This window comes from Vespa mandarinia, unplaced genomic scaffold, assembly GCF_050613455.1.
Source record: "Vespa mandarinia isolate Hongniang unplaced genomic scaffold, ASM5061345v1 scaffold_61, whole genome shotgun sequence".
In the NCBI taxonomy this organism is placed as follows: Eukaryota; Metazoa; Arthropoda; class Insecta; order Hymenoptera; family Vespidae; genus Vespa; species Vespa mandarinia.
In genome coordinates this window covers 131,051-152,318 of record NW_028197195.1, presented here as the reverse complement: position 1 = coordinate 152,318, position 21,268 = coordinate 131,051, and the positions used below count along the sequence as shown (strand labels likewise).

At 37.5% G+C, this 21,268-nt stretch overlaps 1 protein-coding gene and 1 long non-coding RNA gene across 2 annotated transcripts; both read left to right on the top strand.

Moving 5' to 3' along the window:
- Window positions 1-1,762: 1,762 nt before the first annotated feature.
- LOC146872039 (uncharacterized) lies at window positions 1,763-8,359 on the top strand. The gene is made up of 3 exons (XR_014983724.1): window positions 1,763-2,113; window positions 3,022-3,374; window positions 7,950-8,359. It is a non-coding gene; the product is annotated as an uncharacterized LOC146872039 (long non-coding RNA).
- Window positions 8,360-8,843: 484 nt separating this feature from the next.
- LOC118450487 (uncharacterized) lies at window positions 8,844-12,283 on the top strand. Its single transcript, XM_085664495.1, is given in 6 exon segments — window positions 8,844-9,386; window positions 10,097-10,270; window positions 10,380-10,689; window positions 11,204-11,300; window positions 11,302-11,446; window positions 11,567-12,283. Coding segments are annotated over 6 exon segments (1,446 nt in total). The 3' UTR covers window positions 11,744-12,283.
- Window positions 12,284-21,268: the final 8,985 nt, after the last annotated feature.

The following is a 21,268-nucleotide window of genomic DNA, read 5'->3' as shown; positions in this document are numbered from 1 at the left end:
GTGAGTCGCAGGCTATTAAAAAAGAAAAGAGATAGATTGAGAGTAGAAGGATACAGAAAAGAGATGAGGGGAAAAAAGAAGCACGAAATACTAACAAAGAATCATTTCGCGTTGGAAACGAAAAAACTGATAAAGCCGATCAAAGGTAGTACATTATCTCATCGATGATTTGTACGATAATCGGATCTATCCTAATGTTCATTAATTCATCGTAGATACTAGTGAGTTTATATCCTATGACATATATATACATGGAATGCGTGACAATACCTATATTAAGACGAGTGCAATGATTCGCGACCATAGCACGAAACTACCAGTAAATGAAAGCTTTCAAGAAAAGATAGTAAAAAAAATTATTCTCTCTCATTTCTCTGTTGGCTCTCGACCGAAAATGGATCGACCGATAAATAATTATTTTCAGTGAAGTAAAATGTACTTTATCTTACCGAGGCAATAAAGATAGATTAAGATTGAGAAATAGGCACGATATCATGCTGCTCGAGCGATAATGAACTTCCCGAGGTAACAACTGTTAGTTGTACTCTGCAATAGATCTGGGAAAATTGGTAAGATCATGTACAATATTAGAATGTGAGAGAGAGAGAGAGAGAGAGAGAGAGAGAGAGAGAGAGAGAGAGAGAGAGAGATATCACCTTTTTCGAGTTGATGACCACAGGCAAAAAATACAAGTAATTAACGATACGAATCTACAATGTTCTAGTCTCTCTCGCTCTTTCTTTTTCCTTTTACTTTGCTTCTTCTTTTGCATTTTGTTCATTTCGTGGCGTTTTAACTTTAAGCGTTACACTTCTAAACTCTGTTTATAAACTTGTGTATAAACTTCTAAACTAAAAGATGCACGAACTGTGATCATCTAATAAAAGAAAGTCGGTCTTATTGCTACCAGTTACGTAGAAAATGAATGCCATGTTATCATTCATGCTGCTAATATGTTAACGACATTTCTATTGTAATTTCTACCAAAGACGAGCGTTGTTAAAATGAAAAAAATGGCAATCGACTTTGTAAGAGCTTTAAGAAGACATTGGATATATGCTCCATCTTTCTATTTAATACACATACTGTGCATCTCAAGGGAAAGTAATTGATTGCACAATTGCAGGATCTTGCGTTTTTTGCCAGAATATTATACCTTCGTTATTATATATCGCGTATCGGTTTCGTAGTAAATAAAGGGAATATAGGTTCGTGTACACGCGTGCTCACCATAGAATGAAAATTTATAGCCTATTTCGTTTCTTTTACGTTTTACAAATAGTTCTACAAAAAAGGCATCGAAAAGTTAGAGGAGCGTTGGAATGAATGTATCACTTTCGAAGGAGAGTATGTTGATGAATAAGGTCGAATTTCTAAAAAAAAAAAATTGTTTTTCCTAGTTAGACCGGAAACTTATTGAGTGATGATCGTTATGATAATATATATTTATATATATAATAACAATATATTTTGTTCGTAACTTAATATTCTCTCCTACGATATTTTTGCCAGAATCTTTCGACGGTGATTAGAATTATTTTTATATTAGATCTAATCTCCGTTCACTTACTTAATTTGAGAAAGCGAAGCGATTTGGTCGATGGATAGAGACCTGCGAGCAATTGGCTCGGGGTCTAAAGAGTATGAAAAGACGCAATCGATCGATCCTACCAAATACCAAATATCATTTCGTATTCGTATTAAATAATATTGTCCTATTTCTTGTTAGAGTTCCATCATGGCGGCGTTACAGGACGGACGCGTCGCCGTGTGCTCCGCATTTTGTGCAATTTTTGCTGATTTATTTTATTTTGTTGATGAAAAATTTATATTTTACTTGTTAATAAGCGAGCGGTAAACAAAATGTGATATTAATTAAGACTGGGGACTGAATAACTATCTTGTAGTTAGTGGACAAATGTGCTCGGTCATACCATGGAGGTTATGTTCGCTTTTCCGGAAATGGCGTGTGTATACTCTATGGCCAAATGGCAGACAACTGTTACTTACAATTGTCCGATGGAAGCGTCGGCGCAAGTGGACATTATTTGGCTACTACATTCACGCCGCCCTGTGATTGGCTGTTGGACTTGGACATGAACTACGTGTAGTGGTACGAGCTACATCTTATTTTTTGCACCGTTATCGTACATGCGTCACTCTAACCTCAATTCTAGTAAACGCGGGAAACATATGGAACTTTAGGCACGGCTCTACATACCTTGTCGCCCGTGGTTTAAGAAATTAAAATTTTCAAAATTTTCAATATTTCGTCATAGGAACGTGACCGTGATAAGATAGCCATGATGGAACCAATTTAATGGTGGAGTGGTTGCATCATCAAATACTTATTAATTAAAATAATTTTTTTAAATTATTACTTTTTTTTTCTTATATCTATTCCTAAGTTTTAAGTCCTTTAATTAATCTAAGTACTTTCATTAAAGTACTTTAATTAAAATTTTTTTTTTCCCCCATGTCGTGTAACGTTATTTGATTATTGCATTATCATTCCACTATTATTATAAGTATATTATTACGAAGCATTACTCCCATCATCGTGTTTTGTTTCTTTCTTTTGTTCCTACAAATTTTATGTTCCATACTTTACTTCTTTGTTTCACTTCCTTCGTCATATTTTCTTCGTTTTATTTCTTTCGCGTTATTTCTTTTGTCTAACTTCTTTCCTTTTATTTTTCTCGCATTACTTCCTTTGTTTTATTCCTTTGTCCTACTTCCTTAGCTTTATTTCCTTCGTCTATTTCTTTAAATTAATTCCTTCTCATATTTCTTTTGTTTTACTTCCTTCGCTTATTTCTTTCGCTTTATTCTTCTCGCTATATTTCCTTCGTTTATCTCCTTGTTTCACTTTCTTCGTATTATTTCTATGCTTCATTTCTTCCTTGTATTACCTTATTTTGTTTTATCTTCTTGTCTCATTCCTTTTGTCCCATTTCTCTATTTTATTTTCACTTTCATGTCTTTTTCTCCTTTTTTTACTGATTATGTTTTCTCTTTCAGGTAAAAGTTTTCTTCTGGTGGCTTCTTTCCTTAGGTTTAATAAAGAAGTTGCCCTTTAAATTCCATGATGGTTACTCGTGAGGAAAAATATTCCGAAGATAAACTAATCTCCCGTTTGGATCTCTGGATGGTGGCTTTCCCAGGGGCGGTTAGTGTGATGAGGAGAAGCTCGCGCATAGCAATGTTGAACACATCTAGCGTGATCCCAAAGGTGTCGAGTAGATGCACTTCCGGCGTAGGGCAGCGTAGGAGCGCAGTAACACCGCCGGGCGAATGCGCGTTCGTTGTCCGAGGCCACTCACCGAGAGACCCCCCGCTACGTTCCTAGCTTCGCACAAGCCGGATTGCATCAGGTGATAGCCAGTTTTCATGAGGCTATAATTGTCTTGGAAAGGTGCGATAGAAGTTTGCCGAAGCCATCTTCTAAAGCCGTGCAAACAAAAACCGTAAATACTAAACGCCGCGATTAGATTAGGGAAACACAGCGCCAAAGCTGCCGCGATAAGTCCTTCCAATTTAAATAGGAAACAGACCGAACAAAACCCAGGGTACGAATCGACAAGCACGCGACCGCGAACTCGAGTATACACTCGTATGCACCCCTCGCAAAACTTACTGGACGCATCGTCCCAGCCCCTAGAAATAGCCACAACCGCAATAAAAGCGCGCACGAAAAGATCTCCTTACATCCGGTAATCGAGCAAGACCGCGTAGAAATTCCTCGGGATTCACCGAAAACGGTCTTTGAAATAAGCGACTCTCCAATGGGAATTCTTAAAGCGGACACTACATGCGTAACCCCTGTGACCACCGGCGTGATAGACGTGGAACATCAATACAAAGCACCTTCACTGAACCCTGCGTAACTATTAACGGTAATGAAACGATCTCGGTTAGGGACCCTCTCCCTCCCGTAATTTCTGCCTGTTCAAAAATCCGTTTGTTGCAATTAAATATGGGACGCTCTAGAACGGTAACGGGCGAAGTTTGCGAACTTAATAGCCAGAAGTGCTTGGATGTGCTGTTTTTGCAAGAGCCGTACGTCCAAAAGTAAGGGATAGGATTTGAGATAATAAGTTTAGGTAACGGAACAAGAGTTGTGGCCATCCGCGAGGAAAGACCTTGGTCGGCGGTTGCGGCGACCAACCCGAATATCGAGTTATTATTCATCTCGCAGCTTAGCACTCCGCACTGCGTCTATGCAGAAGTGCAAGCATCTGGCTCCTCTTTCTACGTCGTTTCGCACTACTTTCAGTACAGCGACGAAATAAGGGAGCACCTTAAGCACTTGGAATCGTTACTTCGTGCCCTAAGGGCGAGGAGACTTATCGTATCACTGGATGTCAACGTGCGATCTTCTCTCTGGGGTTCTCAGAGCACAGACGAAAGAGGCTCGAAGCTGGAAGCCCTTATCCGGGTATCTGGGCTGAAAGTCTTAAATAACGTAGAGCAGCCACTCATCTTTTGGACGACGAGAGATTCCTCATATATCGATGTAACCCTTTCGTCACAATCCATGAGCCGACTTATTGGCCAATGGAAGGTTAGAACAGACTGGGCGTCCAGTGACCACAATTCTATAGATATCGCGATACATCCCTCAAAGGCTGAGCTAAGTCGAAGGGGGGGGGGTGGCGATGCTTGGGGCGCGGGGAACAGAAGGTTCAACACCAGGAGAGCGGACTGGGACCTGTTCGCTGAGCGCATGCTCTCCCTCGCCGCGGCAAAGCTAGAGGGAAGCAGTTTAGGATCGGCTTCAGAAAAAGAGACACGAGCCAACGTGCTCACAAGTGTCCTATAAGTAGCATGCTCTGAATCTATTCCTCGCAAAAAGACTCACCGGAAGTCAAACCCATGGTGAACTTTAGCATTAACGAACCAGAAGAAAGCGGTAAACGCGGTTAAGACGCGCGTTCCAATGAGAAAAGGATGATCAGACACGCCTCGAGCTAATGAGGAAATATCGTTCTTCCTTGCGGACCTACAGTAATGAGGTACGACGAGTCAAACTAAATAGCTGGAGAAAATTTGTCTCGGAATAGGCCAACGCGGAACCGTGGGGTTAAATTTACAAGCAACAGGCCAGTAAACGTCGGGTCGAAAGAGTTATAAACATTCTTAACCCATTCGAGACCGCGAAGTTTTTTGAACACGGTCCTTAGGATCAAAATTTTTTTTTTCATTTTGTTCATTTTCAGTAAAAAAACTTTACTATAGAAATCAGCCAATTCGTAAGTCAATTCGCATAAATAGGATGATTGCACACCGTCTGTGCAATTGGTTCCTGCGAAGAATTTTCTGTAAGACTGAACTGTTATGCGTCGTCGTTGGTGCTCGGTTTTCACGGGTAAGGAGACAGGGTGGTGGAAACGAATTTTTTACTTGTTCACGGATAAAAATGGGTCAAAGAAAAGAAAAAATTTATTATCTAAGCCAGCGCTTAAGATAATAAGATTTAAGATATTATTTCTTTACATGTAAGAAATTCTGAATACGCAGACCACGCTGGCTTAAGATAATGATTTTCGTTTGGGTGGTGTGAATAAAAGGCGATACTATTGATGTTAATGATAGATTTGAAAAATGGAATTAGATATATGGGTTCCTGCAATGATATTTCTTAAAAATGTAGATTTCGAAAATTCAAACAAAACATTTTGTTTTATTTGGAACAAATGAAAATTGAATGACAAATTATGTTTTTGTGTACTTTACAAATACTATTAATTAAAAAACAACTTTTATTTAGATTTCTTAATATTTTACTCAGAATAACTGAAAATTGCTCATCATTACTATTGCACCCCGGTGTGCAGCTGGTCTCATAGCCTCGTAAAAGCATTGCACACACGGTGTGCCATTGGTGTCGAATGGGTTAAACGAGACCGCGAGAAGATTATGAACGTGCAAGATACGGCAAGAGTTTTCCTTAACCGTTTGCGTACCACAAGCCACTTTCGTGCTCTTCAGATTTTGTGTCGGGCATTTGGCCGAAACAGACAACTGAATTTTGGCCCACCCGAAATTTTTCGAAACGCGCTCAGCCTTTCAGACGCATGTACGTCGCATCGCTATCAGTAATCCAATTTGTATTTTGTTGTTACCTATTCTAAATTAATAGAATATATATATATATATATATATATATATATATATATTCTAAGATAGATTATATATATATATATATGTATATATATAAAGTACTTTCTAAAGTTAGATTTGCCGCGCTTATCATGTCCCGCCCTTCTATTGTCTTTTGTTATCTACAAATCGAGCCATTAAGATTTTGAAGAGAAACGGACATTAGAAAATAGGACCTATGCACGAGAAATTACAAAGAAATTTTATAAAAGATAATATATTAAATAAAATTTAAGTAGTGTGAATAATAAACGTAAATTGTCGTTTCTTTGTTCACTGGTAAGACTATAAATAGCAAATAATTATTAATTAACAAATAAAGATTTATTACTTTGTTCACAGAGAAACATATTTTCGTTTATTACCTCACCTAATAGATTCGAGATATTATATATATATATATATTATAGTATTTCGTAAAAAAATAAGTTATAAATTAAAAATATGAAAAATTTGAAGAACAAATAATATTTTATTGAAAGTAACTTTTAGAATGTAATAAAACATTGATGTTTATGATAACAGGGTTGGATGAACTCTCTTTTCACATTGTACACAAATCAAATGCGATCTTTTTCTCTTATTTTTAGTACTACACACTACACAATTCCTTAAGTTGCGTTGTGGCAACTTTACTAAACGTAGCCTTTTTTCGTCTAAAAAATCACGTTGAAAAACTCGTGCTCTCCTCTCTTTCATCCATTCACGCCCAATATCAACAATAATTCGCGAAATGAAATCTAACCGGGTCATTGCTCTATTATTAACTTTTTTTTTATAAATAATATAAGCATTCAAAACCATGCGGTTCATGATATTGAAAGCAACCTTTTTACAGTTCTACGTTCATCAAGGTATGTGTATAATATTTTATCTGATTCGTCTACACCACCCATGAAGATATTGTAAGAGTGAATGATGGCAGGTTTTCTTGAATGCATTTCTCTACCGTGCCTTTTCCTTGTTACCGTCACATTTTTATCTTTGCATTTAGTTGAAATTAGTATTACTAGTTTTTTTTACGCTTTTCTTTTCGCGATACGCACAAAGGAGCACATTATTATCTTTGAAATATTTCGCTTTATTTACATTAACTGTTTTTTAGTGATCGGGAATATATTTTTTATTTCGTCTGATAATTCCGGTTAAATAAGAATTGTTGAAATATAAATATCTTGCTAATTCAATACTACTAAAAAAGTTGTCAACAAAAACGTGATATCTTTTATTTAAACAATTACTTTCATTTAATAAATTTACCACGTCATTATATCCTAGCTCAAATGTATTTTTGTCACTATTACTTTTTTATTTTGCACCTTTGTAACAATAAAAGGTTAAACAATATTTCGAAACTGCATCGCATAGCATTCAAAATTTTATGCCCCGGCGATGATGTTTTTTGTTTAGCATGTATTGAGTTATACTCGAATGACATAACGTCCCAACTAAGGATTCGTCGATTGATAATTCCTTATGAGGTGTATAATATAATTTAAAAACTCTGTTAGCGTCTTTAACAAGGGGTTCAAATCTTATACAGGGATCGTAGTTAGAATGACTAGGTGAAAAACACAAAGAACTATCAACCAAATGAAAATACGTCTGTAGTTTACTATAGTTAACTGTTTCTGTGGTTTAGATAAATTTGATGGTTTAAGAAAACGCTTCGAATATTCCGCGTAATTATTAGTTTCGGTAACCATTAGTGACAATAGTTCTAAATCAAAAAAGGTCAAAGTATTTAATCGGTTTGTTCTCATTAAAAAAATTGCATTCTGTTTCAGAATTGTCGATATTTTCTTTGGCTATTCTTAGCGGATCCTCTGCACATGAATCATCGTGTATCGAAAAATCGCTATTACTCTCCGAGCTACTGAAAATACGTTTCTTGCTCTTCCTAACAGGAATGATGTCAGAGTCATCGGTGTCACTCGAACAACTTGGATTTTCGTTTACGCTTGTAATTTTAATTTTTTGGCACATTACATCTCTTTAGAGATATAATTAATTAATATTATTATTAATTAAAATTAAAGGGATATAATTAATTAATATTGTTATTAATTAAACGTTACTCAATAAACCTCAGCTAACACTACACTTACCTTTTGCTTTATTTGGTCTAATAGTTTCTAGAAAGACACGGTTATTGACAATGATGATCGTACTTTTATAACACTACGTCCAATCCTTTTGCCAGTTGCAAAAAGAACGTTAGTATAAAAGAAACATTCGCCGTTATAAAGAGCATTCGCCGTTATCCCGACCCATTTTGTAGATCTCTTTAACGGATGCCTTCGATGGGGCATCTTCCCTTCTATTTGGAAAGAGGGCTCCTTAAGAGCACTCTTGAAGGGTGACGATAAAGACGCAGAAGATCCCAAATCTTACCGACCGATATCTTCTCTCCGTCATAAGGAAGGTTTTAGAAAAGCTGCTAAAGTTATGCCTTACCGAAACTCGCGCCAGGAAAAATCTCGGACAAACAGTTTGGCTTTATCCAGGGACGTTCAACAAAAGACGCAATTGTGGAAATTTGTCGAATTGTTTCTGCCTCCTCACGGAGATATGTCATCTCGTTGTTGTTCGACATCTTGGGAGCCTTTGACAACGTATGGTGACCTCTAGTCCTCAAGGTATTCCAAGATCGAGACTGTCCGAGAAACGTATTTAACGTGATGACTAGCTATTTCGCGGATCGTAAGGTCAAGATCGCTCTGGGAGAGCATGAGATATCAAAGCAGGCCTCAAGAGGATGCTCTCAAGGATCGATCCTTGGCCCCTCCTACAGGAATCTCATGTTCTACCAGCTCCTCGTGATACTAGAGGAATCCTCAGAAGTCAAGGCGATCGCGTACGCGGACGATCTACTCGTTATCGTAGATGGAGACTCGAGAAAGGAACTCGAGGAGAAAGGGAATCGCGTGGTAGATTGCATCACCGGATGGTGCTCGTCAGCAAAACTGTCTATCTCTGAGCGTAAAACGGAAGCGATCGTCCTTAAGAGCGACTGGGTGAAAAGGAAAACCATTGGTAGAAGAGGAGGACAACGTTCGGATCGGAAACGGAAAACGGCGAACAAAACCGACTTAGATAGTAGGCCCCCCACTATAAGGATAGAAGACAATAATACTCAATTTAGGAAATCTGTTAGATACCTCGGGGTACACTTCGACAAAGGGCTGGGGGTCACGACACACTGCCGTTACCTTAATGATAAGGTCGGTCCATTGTTTGCAAAGCTAGGTAGATTAACAGCTAAGGAATAGAGACTCCGTCACTATTTATCGCGGCGTGTTTACCCCCTACGGTCACGTACGCGGCAGCAGGATGGTTCAATATCTGCAGGGGATCTTAAAAAGCTAAGCGCGATACAACGATCGGCCCTCATCTCAGTAACGCGTATCGCACAACCGCCACGGAATCTCTCTGCGTAGTAGCAGAGGAACCCCCGATTGATCTCCAGTTATACAACCGAAAGAGATTATACTACCTTAGGAAGAACAGGAACACCGAGACAGCAACTCGTAAATTGGAAGGCAAGAAGCTTAAGCGTGCGTTAATGGAACAGGTCGACGAGGAAATCCTTGCGAATTGGTAGTCGAGATGGGAGAATTCCTCCAAAGGAAGGACGACATTTACTTTTTTCCCCGGACATCAAGAAAAGGTGTCCGTTTTGTCTCTCCAAACCACTTTTCTACACAATTCCTCACAGATCATGGTGCTTTCAAAGTCAAACTCACAGTAGGATATGCGAGTCCATCTTTACACTATAATGTTCTATTTCTTGCTATCGATGTCTCTATTACATTTTAAATAAAACGTGTCTAAGAAAAATCGACAAGCGATCAAAATATATCACTTGAGAGAGGTAAATATTCTTAACTTGGAACGTAAACGAGGATGATAAAACTTGGGCTTTCCCTTGCAGCAGCAATTTCGACGAAACATCGATGTACAGCTACCCGTTGGTGACTATAACGGAAGAAAGGGTAAAAAATTTTCAGAGGAAGTGATATTGGAGGAAGCGAAATCATTGATAGCAGCACTTAGAGTGAAACAGGACATAGATATATCAAGTTGGCGGAGAACGCTTAAATTGCAGGTAAGATTCCCGACCGATGCAACGCTTTTGATAAGATTCAGAATATAAAAGCGGATTATGAAAGGTTCGCGCGTGATAAATAATAGATAAACGGGCTATTTAAACTTTTCCAGGACTCATGGTACGACTAACGAGAAAGAAGGCCGAACAATTATGCACGTTGTCTTCTCAACTATTTCTCTTCGAATCGCAACTTTGTCGGAAGCAGAAGAAAATCGAGGCGAACCTGGTGCAACGAGAATCGATTATTCTCAGGCAACAAAGAATGATACGGCAATTGGAAAACAGATTGGTGGAAAGGAGTGGTATAGGAACGAGAGAATCTCCTCCATGCGATGCTCTCGACAGACTGGACAATCTCGGAGACAGCGATAGCATCGTCGTACTCGAGGAGGCCGTAGTCGACTCGGCACCACCGAGATAGACATTATAACATAAATACGCGCATGCATCTACACTTCTTGATAATGTAGACTTTCATTTCGAGAACTCATTTCATTTAGAATGATTCTCTTATAACAAACCGTTGACAACACCGATATATGTAACGAGATACGAAAGATCTCTTTGCATACGTTAATTCTCCTCGTAACACAGACGCAACGCAGACGCAGTCCGACCGTCTCCGGCATCGGATCCAGCGAGGGGACTGACTCCGCCTCTTCAAAATAGATTAGAAAAAAAAAAAGAATTTTGATGGCCGCTATTTGTTGGCAGGACCGCGCGGGGAGCATCTTATGCTCTCATGGCGTAGTGAAAAACGTCTTTATAAAGACTAGAATCGTTTAAAATTGCGTATATATTAAGATATGACGAAATTTTCCCAAGTTCTTTCAACCAAATGAAATTCGTCCTCTTAAAAAAAAAAAAAAAAAAATAAAGAGAACTAACGAGAGATAAGATCTATGTGTCTTTATTGTTTTCTTTCGTCATGATTTCGTTTGAACACCATGGACGTAACGAATGTACAATCGGTATCGGTTGCGGACGTGCCGTCGAGCAAGTATTCATCTATGGAAAATTGGAACGTGAAAATCTATGGAACGTGATGAGAGGCAGACGAAGAACTTTGAAAATGCGAAGAGTAAACTGCAAAAACTTTACGGTAGCTTTTGGAGACTAGCATAGGAAGCTAATTCTCAGGAAAGTAAAAGAGATGAAAGCCAACAAGCTCAGGTGAACGATGATCGAGGACGATGATCTATCCGATATTTTTCGATAAGTGACGCAGGTGTATTTCTTTACTAACTATTCGAATTTCGTTTTCGATACTATAAAATCCTTTTTTTATTTCAGATGACGCACAATAGAATAAGGAGTAATTACAGGTCGGTGACAAAGCCAAAAAATGTAAAATATAAGAGAATAAATATGGCAAATTCGAAAAGTTTGGAGGAACTCAGAGGAAAATTAAGAAATTGGCTGGAGAGAGGAAATAAAATAGCTATATCATTAGATCAATCCTACGCTTGAACTTGTTTCATGAAAATATTTAAATTATTTTCTTTTAAAAGATTTAATCCGATAAATTATCGTCACCGCCGCGAGTGAAAGATACCATCGATAGCTTGCACTCGGTTTTACGAAGTCTGTGGTAATTCTTTCTTTCTTTAGCAGGGCGCCAATGTGTACATTCGACAGAAATTTCATTCTTCCATGTGATATTTACTTTAGCATGATGATACTCTGCATGGTTATCCCGATAAAATTGACAAATTGTGTGTGTCTATGTGTGTGTGTGTGTAAGAGAGAGAGACCGCTTTAAAGATATATGTGATATGACCGACGTGTTGGTAGTGTCTTATTTTATTATATGCGAAACTCTGTTATTTAATTAATGAAAATTCGAGTCTCGACAAAAGAACGATCATTCTGGTATATACAATTTCTAACAATTAAATTCTCTCTTTTCTGCCTTCTTAATCAGTTCTTATAATAAATTCAGGCGCATTAACACTCACTATTGTATGTTTTTCATCGTCCATTTTATATTTTGTCACAATAATCAATTAATTCGAGCTTATTTATCTACAATATTTATTCAACTGTTTTCAAGTTAAAAATATTTATTTCGAAATATTAAACAACTTTTTTTTCTCTTTACTACTTTGCTACTAATGAGTTGCATTTAAATACGATTCAATGCAAAGCATCAAATATAATATTGCAAGGCGTTATGTATCATTGTAAATCGAACACCTTTGTCAAGTAATAATATTACTATGTTCAGTTAAATGAAAGAATGTTTAATCGAAGGGCCTTTAATTTTTTTAAAAAAGGCTTAATTTTAAGATGACCAATATGCGCCATTATTATTATCTCATCCTATAAAATTATTACTTGTATAGCATAACTTTAACTTTATATATATATATATTATAAAAATGAACGAATGTACTATAGATATCTTATTAATTCGTACCGACTCCAAGATTTCGCATTTTTTCACGAAATATCGCTATAATCTAATCATACATAACAGATATATGATATTACGTCTTTCCACTTACATTTCGAAATATCAAATTGAAAATATAATCTTTGACAAATTTTATTCTCTTCATTAATAAGTAGCCTTACCGACCACTATAAAATTCACAATTATTATTGCGTATAGATTTACAAAACTATTTATGCTTAATTCGAACGAAGTTGTAGTAATTTTATCACTTGTAACATGTACGTATTCAATGCAATTATTTAAACGCATTATACAACTCCGCATTTTCTTGCATCTTCCTCCAGTATCTTGGAATTTTATAAAAATACTATAGCATTTCTATCCGGATGACATGTACGTAGCTATTAAAGTTGATTTAGATTTTTTTTCTAACTTGCGCGCCCGCTTTTTCCCGACATGTAAGTATATTTGTATCAGAAAGTCAGGGCTTTTAATTCATAAAATCTTTCTATTTTTTCATAATACAACTGAAAAAGATTAATTGATCTCGATCATTTTACTGAAACTTATATATGCAATCGAGGCATTAACAATAAGAATTAAAAATGTCGTCATTGATTGAATATACAATAACTGTGCTTTATTACCGATTGGAGTATACATTCGGTCAATCACTGACGATTGTGCGATAGATTGTAGCGCTATGTATGTAGATGACGTTCCATATATGTCAGGTAGATGATGCTTCTGAGCCCGCCACCAAAGGAGCATCAAGAAAAATATGAAAACATCGCGTATTGTATCGAACGAAATCTATTACATGATAGATCCCGATGCACTTCGGGATTACGATCAATCCGATAAAATAAGATTTTCTCCGCCAGCTTACATCCAAAGATATAATACAGTGATCGATATACTTTGCAGTGATAAATATGAAGGCAAGATACGAAAGGTCCGATATAACATTAGTATCCTTTTTCATAGTTATGCACTTTATTTACTTAACATTAACTCTGGACCGTGTATATCTTGAAATTTATCATCATCCCTTTTGATAGATATTTTATAAATTTAATCAAACTTATCATATTATCCATTTCTTTCTAAATATTCCTATTTCCATATTGTTTCTATAGACCATAGATTTTGGCTGTGCAAATCTTAACTTTATGGTTCATCTAAAACATATCTCCGATGTAGAAGAAATATTATGCATAGACGTTGATAGATGTCTTCTCGAAAATAACAAACGTAAAGCCAAGCCATTTATTGATAATTTTATACATTGTCGAAAATGTCCTCTTCGGATACATGTTTATGAAGGAAACGTTACACACAATGACAAAAAACTGGAGAAAACTGATGCAGTGATCTGCATGGAATTATGAATTATCACCAAAGATAATTATTTCTTGATAGTCTATTTGTATCGAACTCTAATAATTTAAATTTTCTAGGATTGAAAACTTGTATCTGGACACTAAAGGATTTTCGATTTTACATTTTTGGTTATATCAAACCAAAAGTAGTTATTATAACAACGCCAAATGCAGACTTTAATGAATTATTTCCTTATTTCTCTAGACTCAGGCATCCAAATCACAAGTTTGAACGGACTAGAGAACAATTTTAAAACTGGTAAACTTTTTACCTTTCTAATTTCTTGTACATATAAGTATACGTATATATTACATACATAAATACATACATACATACATACATACATACATACATACATACATACATACATACATACATACATACATACATACATACATACATACATACATACATACATACATACATACATACGTACATACATACATACATACGTACATACGTACAAATTATTTTTGTTCTATATCCAATCAATTAATTTGTTCAAGTAAGATCTGCCAAGTAAAGTGTACGTATTTCGATTTATTCGAGTTAGAATCAAATTAAAAAGATATTCTTCAAATCATACAACGCAGATGCAATTCAGATTCAGTCTATTTGTTCTAATATGCAAATGTGACGCTTACAGACGTCATTAAGAAGCTATTAGGTGGTTACTGAAAGTCAACTGAAACGCATGCATAGATTACTAAACCTAGCAAACACAATAGACGCAAACTAGACGCGAATTATACGAAAACCAGACGCAACCTTGACGCAACACTATTTTTATAATTCCTAAACGAGACTTATAAATAATAATTAATACGAGATAAATCACAGTAAATAGGAATGAAAACAAAATAAGTGCGTTTAAAAAGATTTCTAAGTAATAATATCAGAATTCTAATATTTCCTTTCTATTTATCTGATGAATTATGATTAGCAATGGAAAATGTACGTACTTATATATATTCGAGTTGGAATCAGGTTCAAAAGTAATTTTTAACCGTTTGCACTCCACTGTCCTCTCTCATGGGACATCATAATTCTAGCATATCATTCGGATGTCCCCTCTCGTGGGACATTAAATTTGATTAGTGATTACGGATAATTGAGTTATTTCAGCGCAACTTTTTGAGACATGCAAGTATCCCTGAAGTTTTCTCTTAAAATGGCACAAGAAATCAAATCAAAATATAGTAAAATTACTAAGATATATACCAAGAAATGTCAGCGAGTTTTGTGTCATACGTATACGCGATATGCGTGCTCACTACGGTCCGAACACTTCAAAGGCGCCACTTGAAAAAAGCGATAAGGCAAGTTTGTAGAAGAATGGTCGGTATGCAAACATAGCACGCACTGTATAGTGAGATTTATAATCATAAATATGATATCATTCAAGCAATAAGGTGACGAAGAGACTGCATAGATAGCGGTAGCGATGAAAGTGGTACGTAAGAAAACACACCGCAACATGACGGATTTTTTGGGACTTGGAAATGTGTGTCATTAACTGATACATTATTTATGGTATCTCAAAACAAACAAATAATGAAACGTCAATGACGCACCACAAGTTTGTCAAGGCACTCATTGACTAGTTGAGAGGTGATTTTCGTGAATCGAGAACGCGTCCATCCACATTTTCTGCGGTCAATAAGTTAAAGAATAAACTACATATTCTTGATGTGGGGAAAAAAACGAGATTGCATTGTTTGTTCTGACAGGAAAACACCTGGTGGCAGGCGTCAAACAACTTATTATTGTCAAACGAGCACCAATCAGCCTGCAATGCATTTTGGGGAGTGTTTTAAAGTTTATCACACTGTACAAAATTATAACAAATAAAATATTGATTTTTTTTGCAAATATATATTCTTCGATTTCAATCAATTCATATAAGTCCAATATCATTATAATATGTTAGTTCCAAAACCATACTAAATAATACGAGGGTCTGTAAATGCACGTTTCTGCCACAAAGTAGCGCTGAGTAGCTGGTAGCCAACATCCAGAATGGTACGGAATGCAAAAAGTTAAAAGGTATTCAGGAAAATGGAATCGATTTGTAGCGCAGTTTTCCAGTTGAGAAGAAAATTACGTAGATTTAAAAATATATTGAAGTACGTAGTATACGTCTTATTATTGTTTTTTGCAAACAATACGAAAGATACTAAGAATAGAACCAAGCGTGTAATAAAAACAAAACGTGGCTACACGCTTGCCTTGAGTAAAATATGATATTTTTAAATAACGGCCCGGCCGTCATTTCTCTTACAGAGACGTGACAGTGAATCTTTCAGAATCGCGTTAAGAGGAAGAAGAAAAAACATAAACGAAAGAAAAGGACTAACCGACGAGACGTTGTTGTAACATTGTGAATATAAGGGATATTCCCTTGAATAGTTCTCATTCGTGCTTGGAATCGCTGTTTTCAACAGTTCATTTTAACCTAGAATTATTGGTGATAATTATAAGTAACTTAGTTTTTTCATTTACGTTATGTTTCTTGCTATTTAATAGTATTTACCTTATTATACTATTTAATAGTATTTAATATATTTATAATAATTTATATATTTTTTAATCGTATTTTCCAATTGTACCAAAATCCAGCTCGATTCTGCACAATTGAATCAAGAAGACATCTCTTTTGAGGACTCTCATCCCAGAACTATTGTCATGGATCACGGTTGGAAAAAAGTGAACAAAACTGATTGCATCGCTCGATGATTAAACCTGGAAGAGAAGATTATGAAGAAAAGAAAGGAAGGTTGGAAGATGCGATGTAGCTGATAACGAAAGTTGGACATCTCGGAGATCCCTGCATTCTGTTAAAATCAGTGTGGGATAATGCAGTTAATTTTTCTCTATCGAAAGAAGGAGACCAACCCGTCGTTCGAGATTATTGCGCTTATATAGTAGCGTACAACAATCGATTCATCAGTTTCGGGCATAAATGCGACGTCGTTCGGAAACTGGAAAGTAGAAAGAATATTATTAGTGTCATCGTTGTAATAAGAAAGCATTGAAATAATTTCAAATGTCTGGTGTAAAAATATGTATATGTAATGTTCAGAGAAACAGAATATTATTTATTTAATAAAAGTAATATATAAACAGTTCATGGGCATCATCTAGCATGAACGTTGCCGCAATAGTCGTAGGAGCCTTCGTTGTTCGCAATTTCTCTTCACCATGGCATTCAACGCTTTAACACATTAAATTATGTCAACACATTAATTTATCCAAACTTTTGCAGTATTTACATACGATTGCCACTTCTTTTTTTTTTCTTTTATTATTTTTTTCTCGAAATACAGTTCATTTTTACTTGTGTAGTTATATTGTTACAATGTAGGGCTTATTTAAATTACTAATATCAAAATAATTCATATTGTGTAAATATTACTATTAATATCTCTATTCTTATTATTATTATACGAATTATTATGGTTACAGTTAACAAAAAAATATTACTTATACTGTTTTCATAACTAAGAATAAACTTATGAATGTTACTATTATTATTGGATTGAATTTGGTTTGCGTATGAGTTGCGCCTGTTTGTCCCCAAGAAACGTATTAGTTGTTTCTTAGTTACCTCTTACATACTTTTCTTTACCTTTCTTTTTTTTTTTTTCTTAGTCTCCCATGGTCGCGCCGTTCCGTTTAATAATTATATCTCCTAGGTATCTAAGTTGCATTTCACTTGTATTATATTTGCATTTCACCGTTGTTTTCATGCGTTAGGTTTACCATTGCGTGCTACTTATATAATCTATTGTAGTAGTGGTTTCGTCAAAGTTGAATCAATACTGTGTCAATGTTTCGACAACGTTGCGTCTGAAGTTGCGTAAAAGATCCGATAAGTCGGGTATAAATTTGCGTCAGATTTGTATTTGCTTGCGACCGTAGTTGCGACTACTTACGCCCGTAGTTGCGAATGGTCAGTTTTGCAGTTGCGACTGCTTACGTCCGTAGTAGCGATTGGTTACGTTTGTAGATGCGACTGGTTACGTTCGTAGTTGAAACTGGTTACATTTGTAGTTGCGACTGGTTCTCTTCGTAGTTGCGACTGCTTACGTCCGTAGTAGCGACTGGTTAAGATTGTAGATGCGACTGGATACGTTCGTACTTGAGACTGATTACGTCCATAGTTAAGACTGGTTACGTTCGTAGTTGCGACTCGTTACGTTCGTAGTTGCGACTGCGTACGTCCGCAGTTGCGACTGGTCACTTTTGTAGTTGCGACTGGTTATGTTCGTATTTGAGACTGGTTACGTTCGCAGTTTAGACTGGTTACCTTCGTAGTTGAGATGGGTTATGTTCGCAGTCGCGGCTCCTTAAGTCTGTAGTTGCGATTGGTTCCGTTCGTAGTTGAGACTGGATATGATCGCAGTTGCGACTGGTTACATTCGCAGTTGTGACTGGATACGTTTGTAGTTGCGAATGGTTACGTTTGTAGTTGCGATTGGTTCCGTTCGTAGTTGAGACTGGTTATGTCCGCAGTTGCGACTGGTTACATTCGCAGTTGTGACTGGATACGTTTGTAGTTGCGACTGGTTACGTTTGTAGTTGCGATTGGTTCCGTTCGTAGTTGAGACTGGTTATGTTCGCAGTTGCAACTGCTTCAGTTTGTAGTTGCGACTGGTTATGTTAGTAGTTGCGACTGGTTACATTCGCAGTTGTGACTGGATACGTTTGTAGTTGCGACTGGTTACGTTTGTAGTTGCGATTGGTTCCGTTCGTAGTTGAGACTGGTTATGTTCGCATTTGCGACTGGTTACATTCGCAGTTGTGACTGGATACGTTTGTAGTTGCGACTGGTTACGTTTGTAGTTGCGATTGGTTCCGTTCGTAGTTGAGACTGGTTATGTTCGCAGTTGCAACTGCTTCAGTTTGTAGTTGCGACTGGTTATGTTAGTAGTTGCGACTGGTTACATTCGCAGTTGTGACTGGATACGTTTGTAGTTGCGACTGGTTACGTTTGTAGTTGCGATTGGTTCCGTTCGTAGTTGAGACTGGATATGATCGCAGTTGCGACTGGTTTCGTTTGTAGTTGCGACTGGTTACGTTCATAGTTGTTACTGTTTATGTTCGCAGTTGCGACTGCTTACGTTTGTAGTTGAGACTGGTTATGTTCGCAGTTGCAACTGGTTATGTTTGTAGTTGCGACTGATTCCGTTAGTAGTTGCGACTGGTTACATTCGCAGTTGCGACTGGTTACGTTTGTAGTTGCGACTGGTTGCGTTTGTAGTTGCGACTGGTTACGTTCGTAGTTGAGATTGGATATGTTCGCAGTTGCGACTGGTTTCGTTTGTAGTTGCGACTGGTTACATTCGCAGTAGAGACTGGTTACGTTCGTAGTTGAGACTGGTTAAGATTGTAGATGCGACTGGATACGTTCGTAGTTGAGACTGATTACGTCCATAGTTAAGACTGGTTACGTTCGTAGTTGCGACTGGTTACGTTCGTAGTTGCGACTGCGTACGTCCGCAGTTGCGACTGGTCACTTTTGTAGTTGCGACTGGTTATGTTCGTATTTGAGACTGGTTACGTTCGCAGTTTAGACTGGTTACCTTCGTAGTTGAGATGGGTTATGTTCGCAGTCGCGGCTCCTTAAGTCTGTAGTTGCGATTGGTTCCGTTCGTAGTTGAGACTGGATATGATCGCAGTTGCGACTGGTTACATTCGCAGTTGTGACTGGATACGTTTGTAGTTGCGAATGGTTACGTTTGTAGTTGCGATTGGTTCCGTTCGTAGTTGAGACTGGTTATGTCCGCAGTTGCGACTGGTTACATTCGCAGTTGTGACTGGATACGTTTGTAGTTGCGACTGGTTACGTTTGTAGTTGCGATTGGTTCCGTTCGTAGTTGAGACTGGTTATGTTCGCAGTTGCAACTGCTTCAGTTTGTAGTTGCGACTGGTTATGTTAGTAGTTGCGACTGGTTACATTCGCAGTTGTGACTGGATACGTTTGTAGTTGCGACTGGTTACGTTTGTAGTTGCGATTGGTTCCGTTCGTAGTTGAGACTGGATATGATCGCAGTTGCGACTGGTTTCGTTTGTAGTTGCGACTGGTTACGTTCATAGTTGTTACTGTTTATGTTCGCAGTTGCGACTGCTTACGTTTGTAGTTGAGACTGGTTATGTTCGCAGTTGCAACTGGTTATGTTTGTAGTTGCGACTGGTTATGATCGCAGTTGCGACTGGTTTCGTTTGTAGTTGCGACTGGTTACATTCATAGTTGTTACTCGTTATATTCGTAGTTGCGACTGTTTAGGTTTGTAGTTGAGACTGGTTATGTTCGCAGTTGCGACTGGTTACGTTTGTAGTTGCGACTGTTTCCGTTAGTAGTTGCGACTCGTTACATTCGCAGTTGCGACTGGTTACGTTTGTGTTTGATGCTCGTTATGTTTGCAGTTGCGACTGGTTACGTTAGTAGTTGCGACTGGTTACATTCGCAGTTGAGACTGGTTACCTTCGTATTTGAGACTGGTCATGTTCGTAGTTGCGACTCCTTAAGTTTGTAGTTGCGACTGGTTACGTTAGTAGTTGCGTCTGGTTACATTCGCAGTTGTGACTGTATACGTTTGTGGTTGCGACTGGTTACGTTTGTAGTTGCGACTGGTTCCGTTCGTAGTTGAGATTGGATATGTTCACAGTTGCGACTGGTTTCGTTTGTAGTTGCGACTGGTTACATTCGCAGTAGGGACTCGTTACGTTCGTAGTTGAGACTGTTTATGATCGCAGTTGCGACTGATTACGTTAGTAGTTGCGACTGGTTACAGTCGCAGTTGTGACTGGAGACGATTGTAGTTGCGACTGGTTACGTTTGTAGTTGCGACTGGTTCCGTTCGTAGTTGAGATTGGATATGTTCGCAGTTGCGACTGGATACGTTAGTAGTTGCGACTGGTTACGTTTGTGGTTGCGACTGGTTCCGTTCGTAGTTGAGACTGGATATGTTCGTATTTGCGACTAGTTTCGTTTGTAGTTGCGACTGGTTACGTTCATAGTTGTTACTGTTTATGTTCGCAGTTGCGACTGCTTACGTTTGTAGTTGAGACTGGTTATATTCACAGTTGCAACTGGTTACGTTTGTAGTTGCGACTGGTTCCATTAGTAGTTGCGGCTGGATACATTCGCAGTTGCGACTGGTTACCTTAGTAGTTGAGACTGGTTATGTTCGCAGTTGCGACTGCTTCAG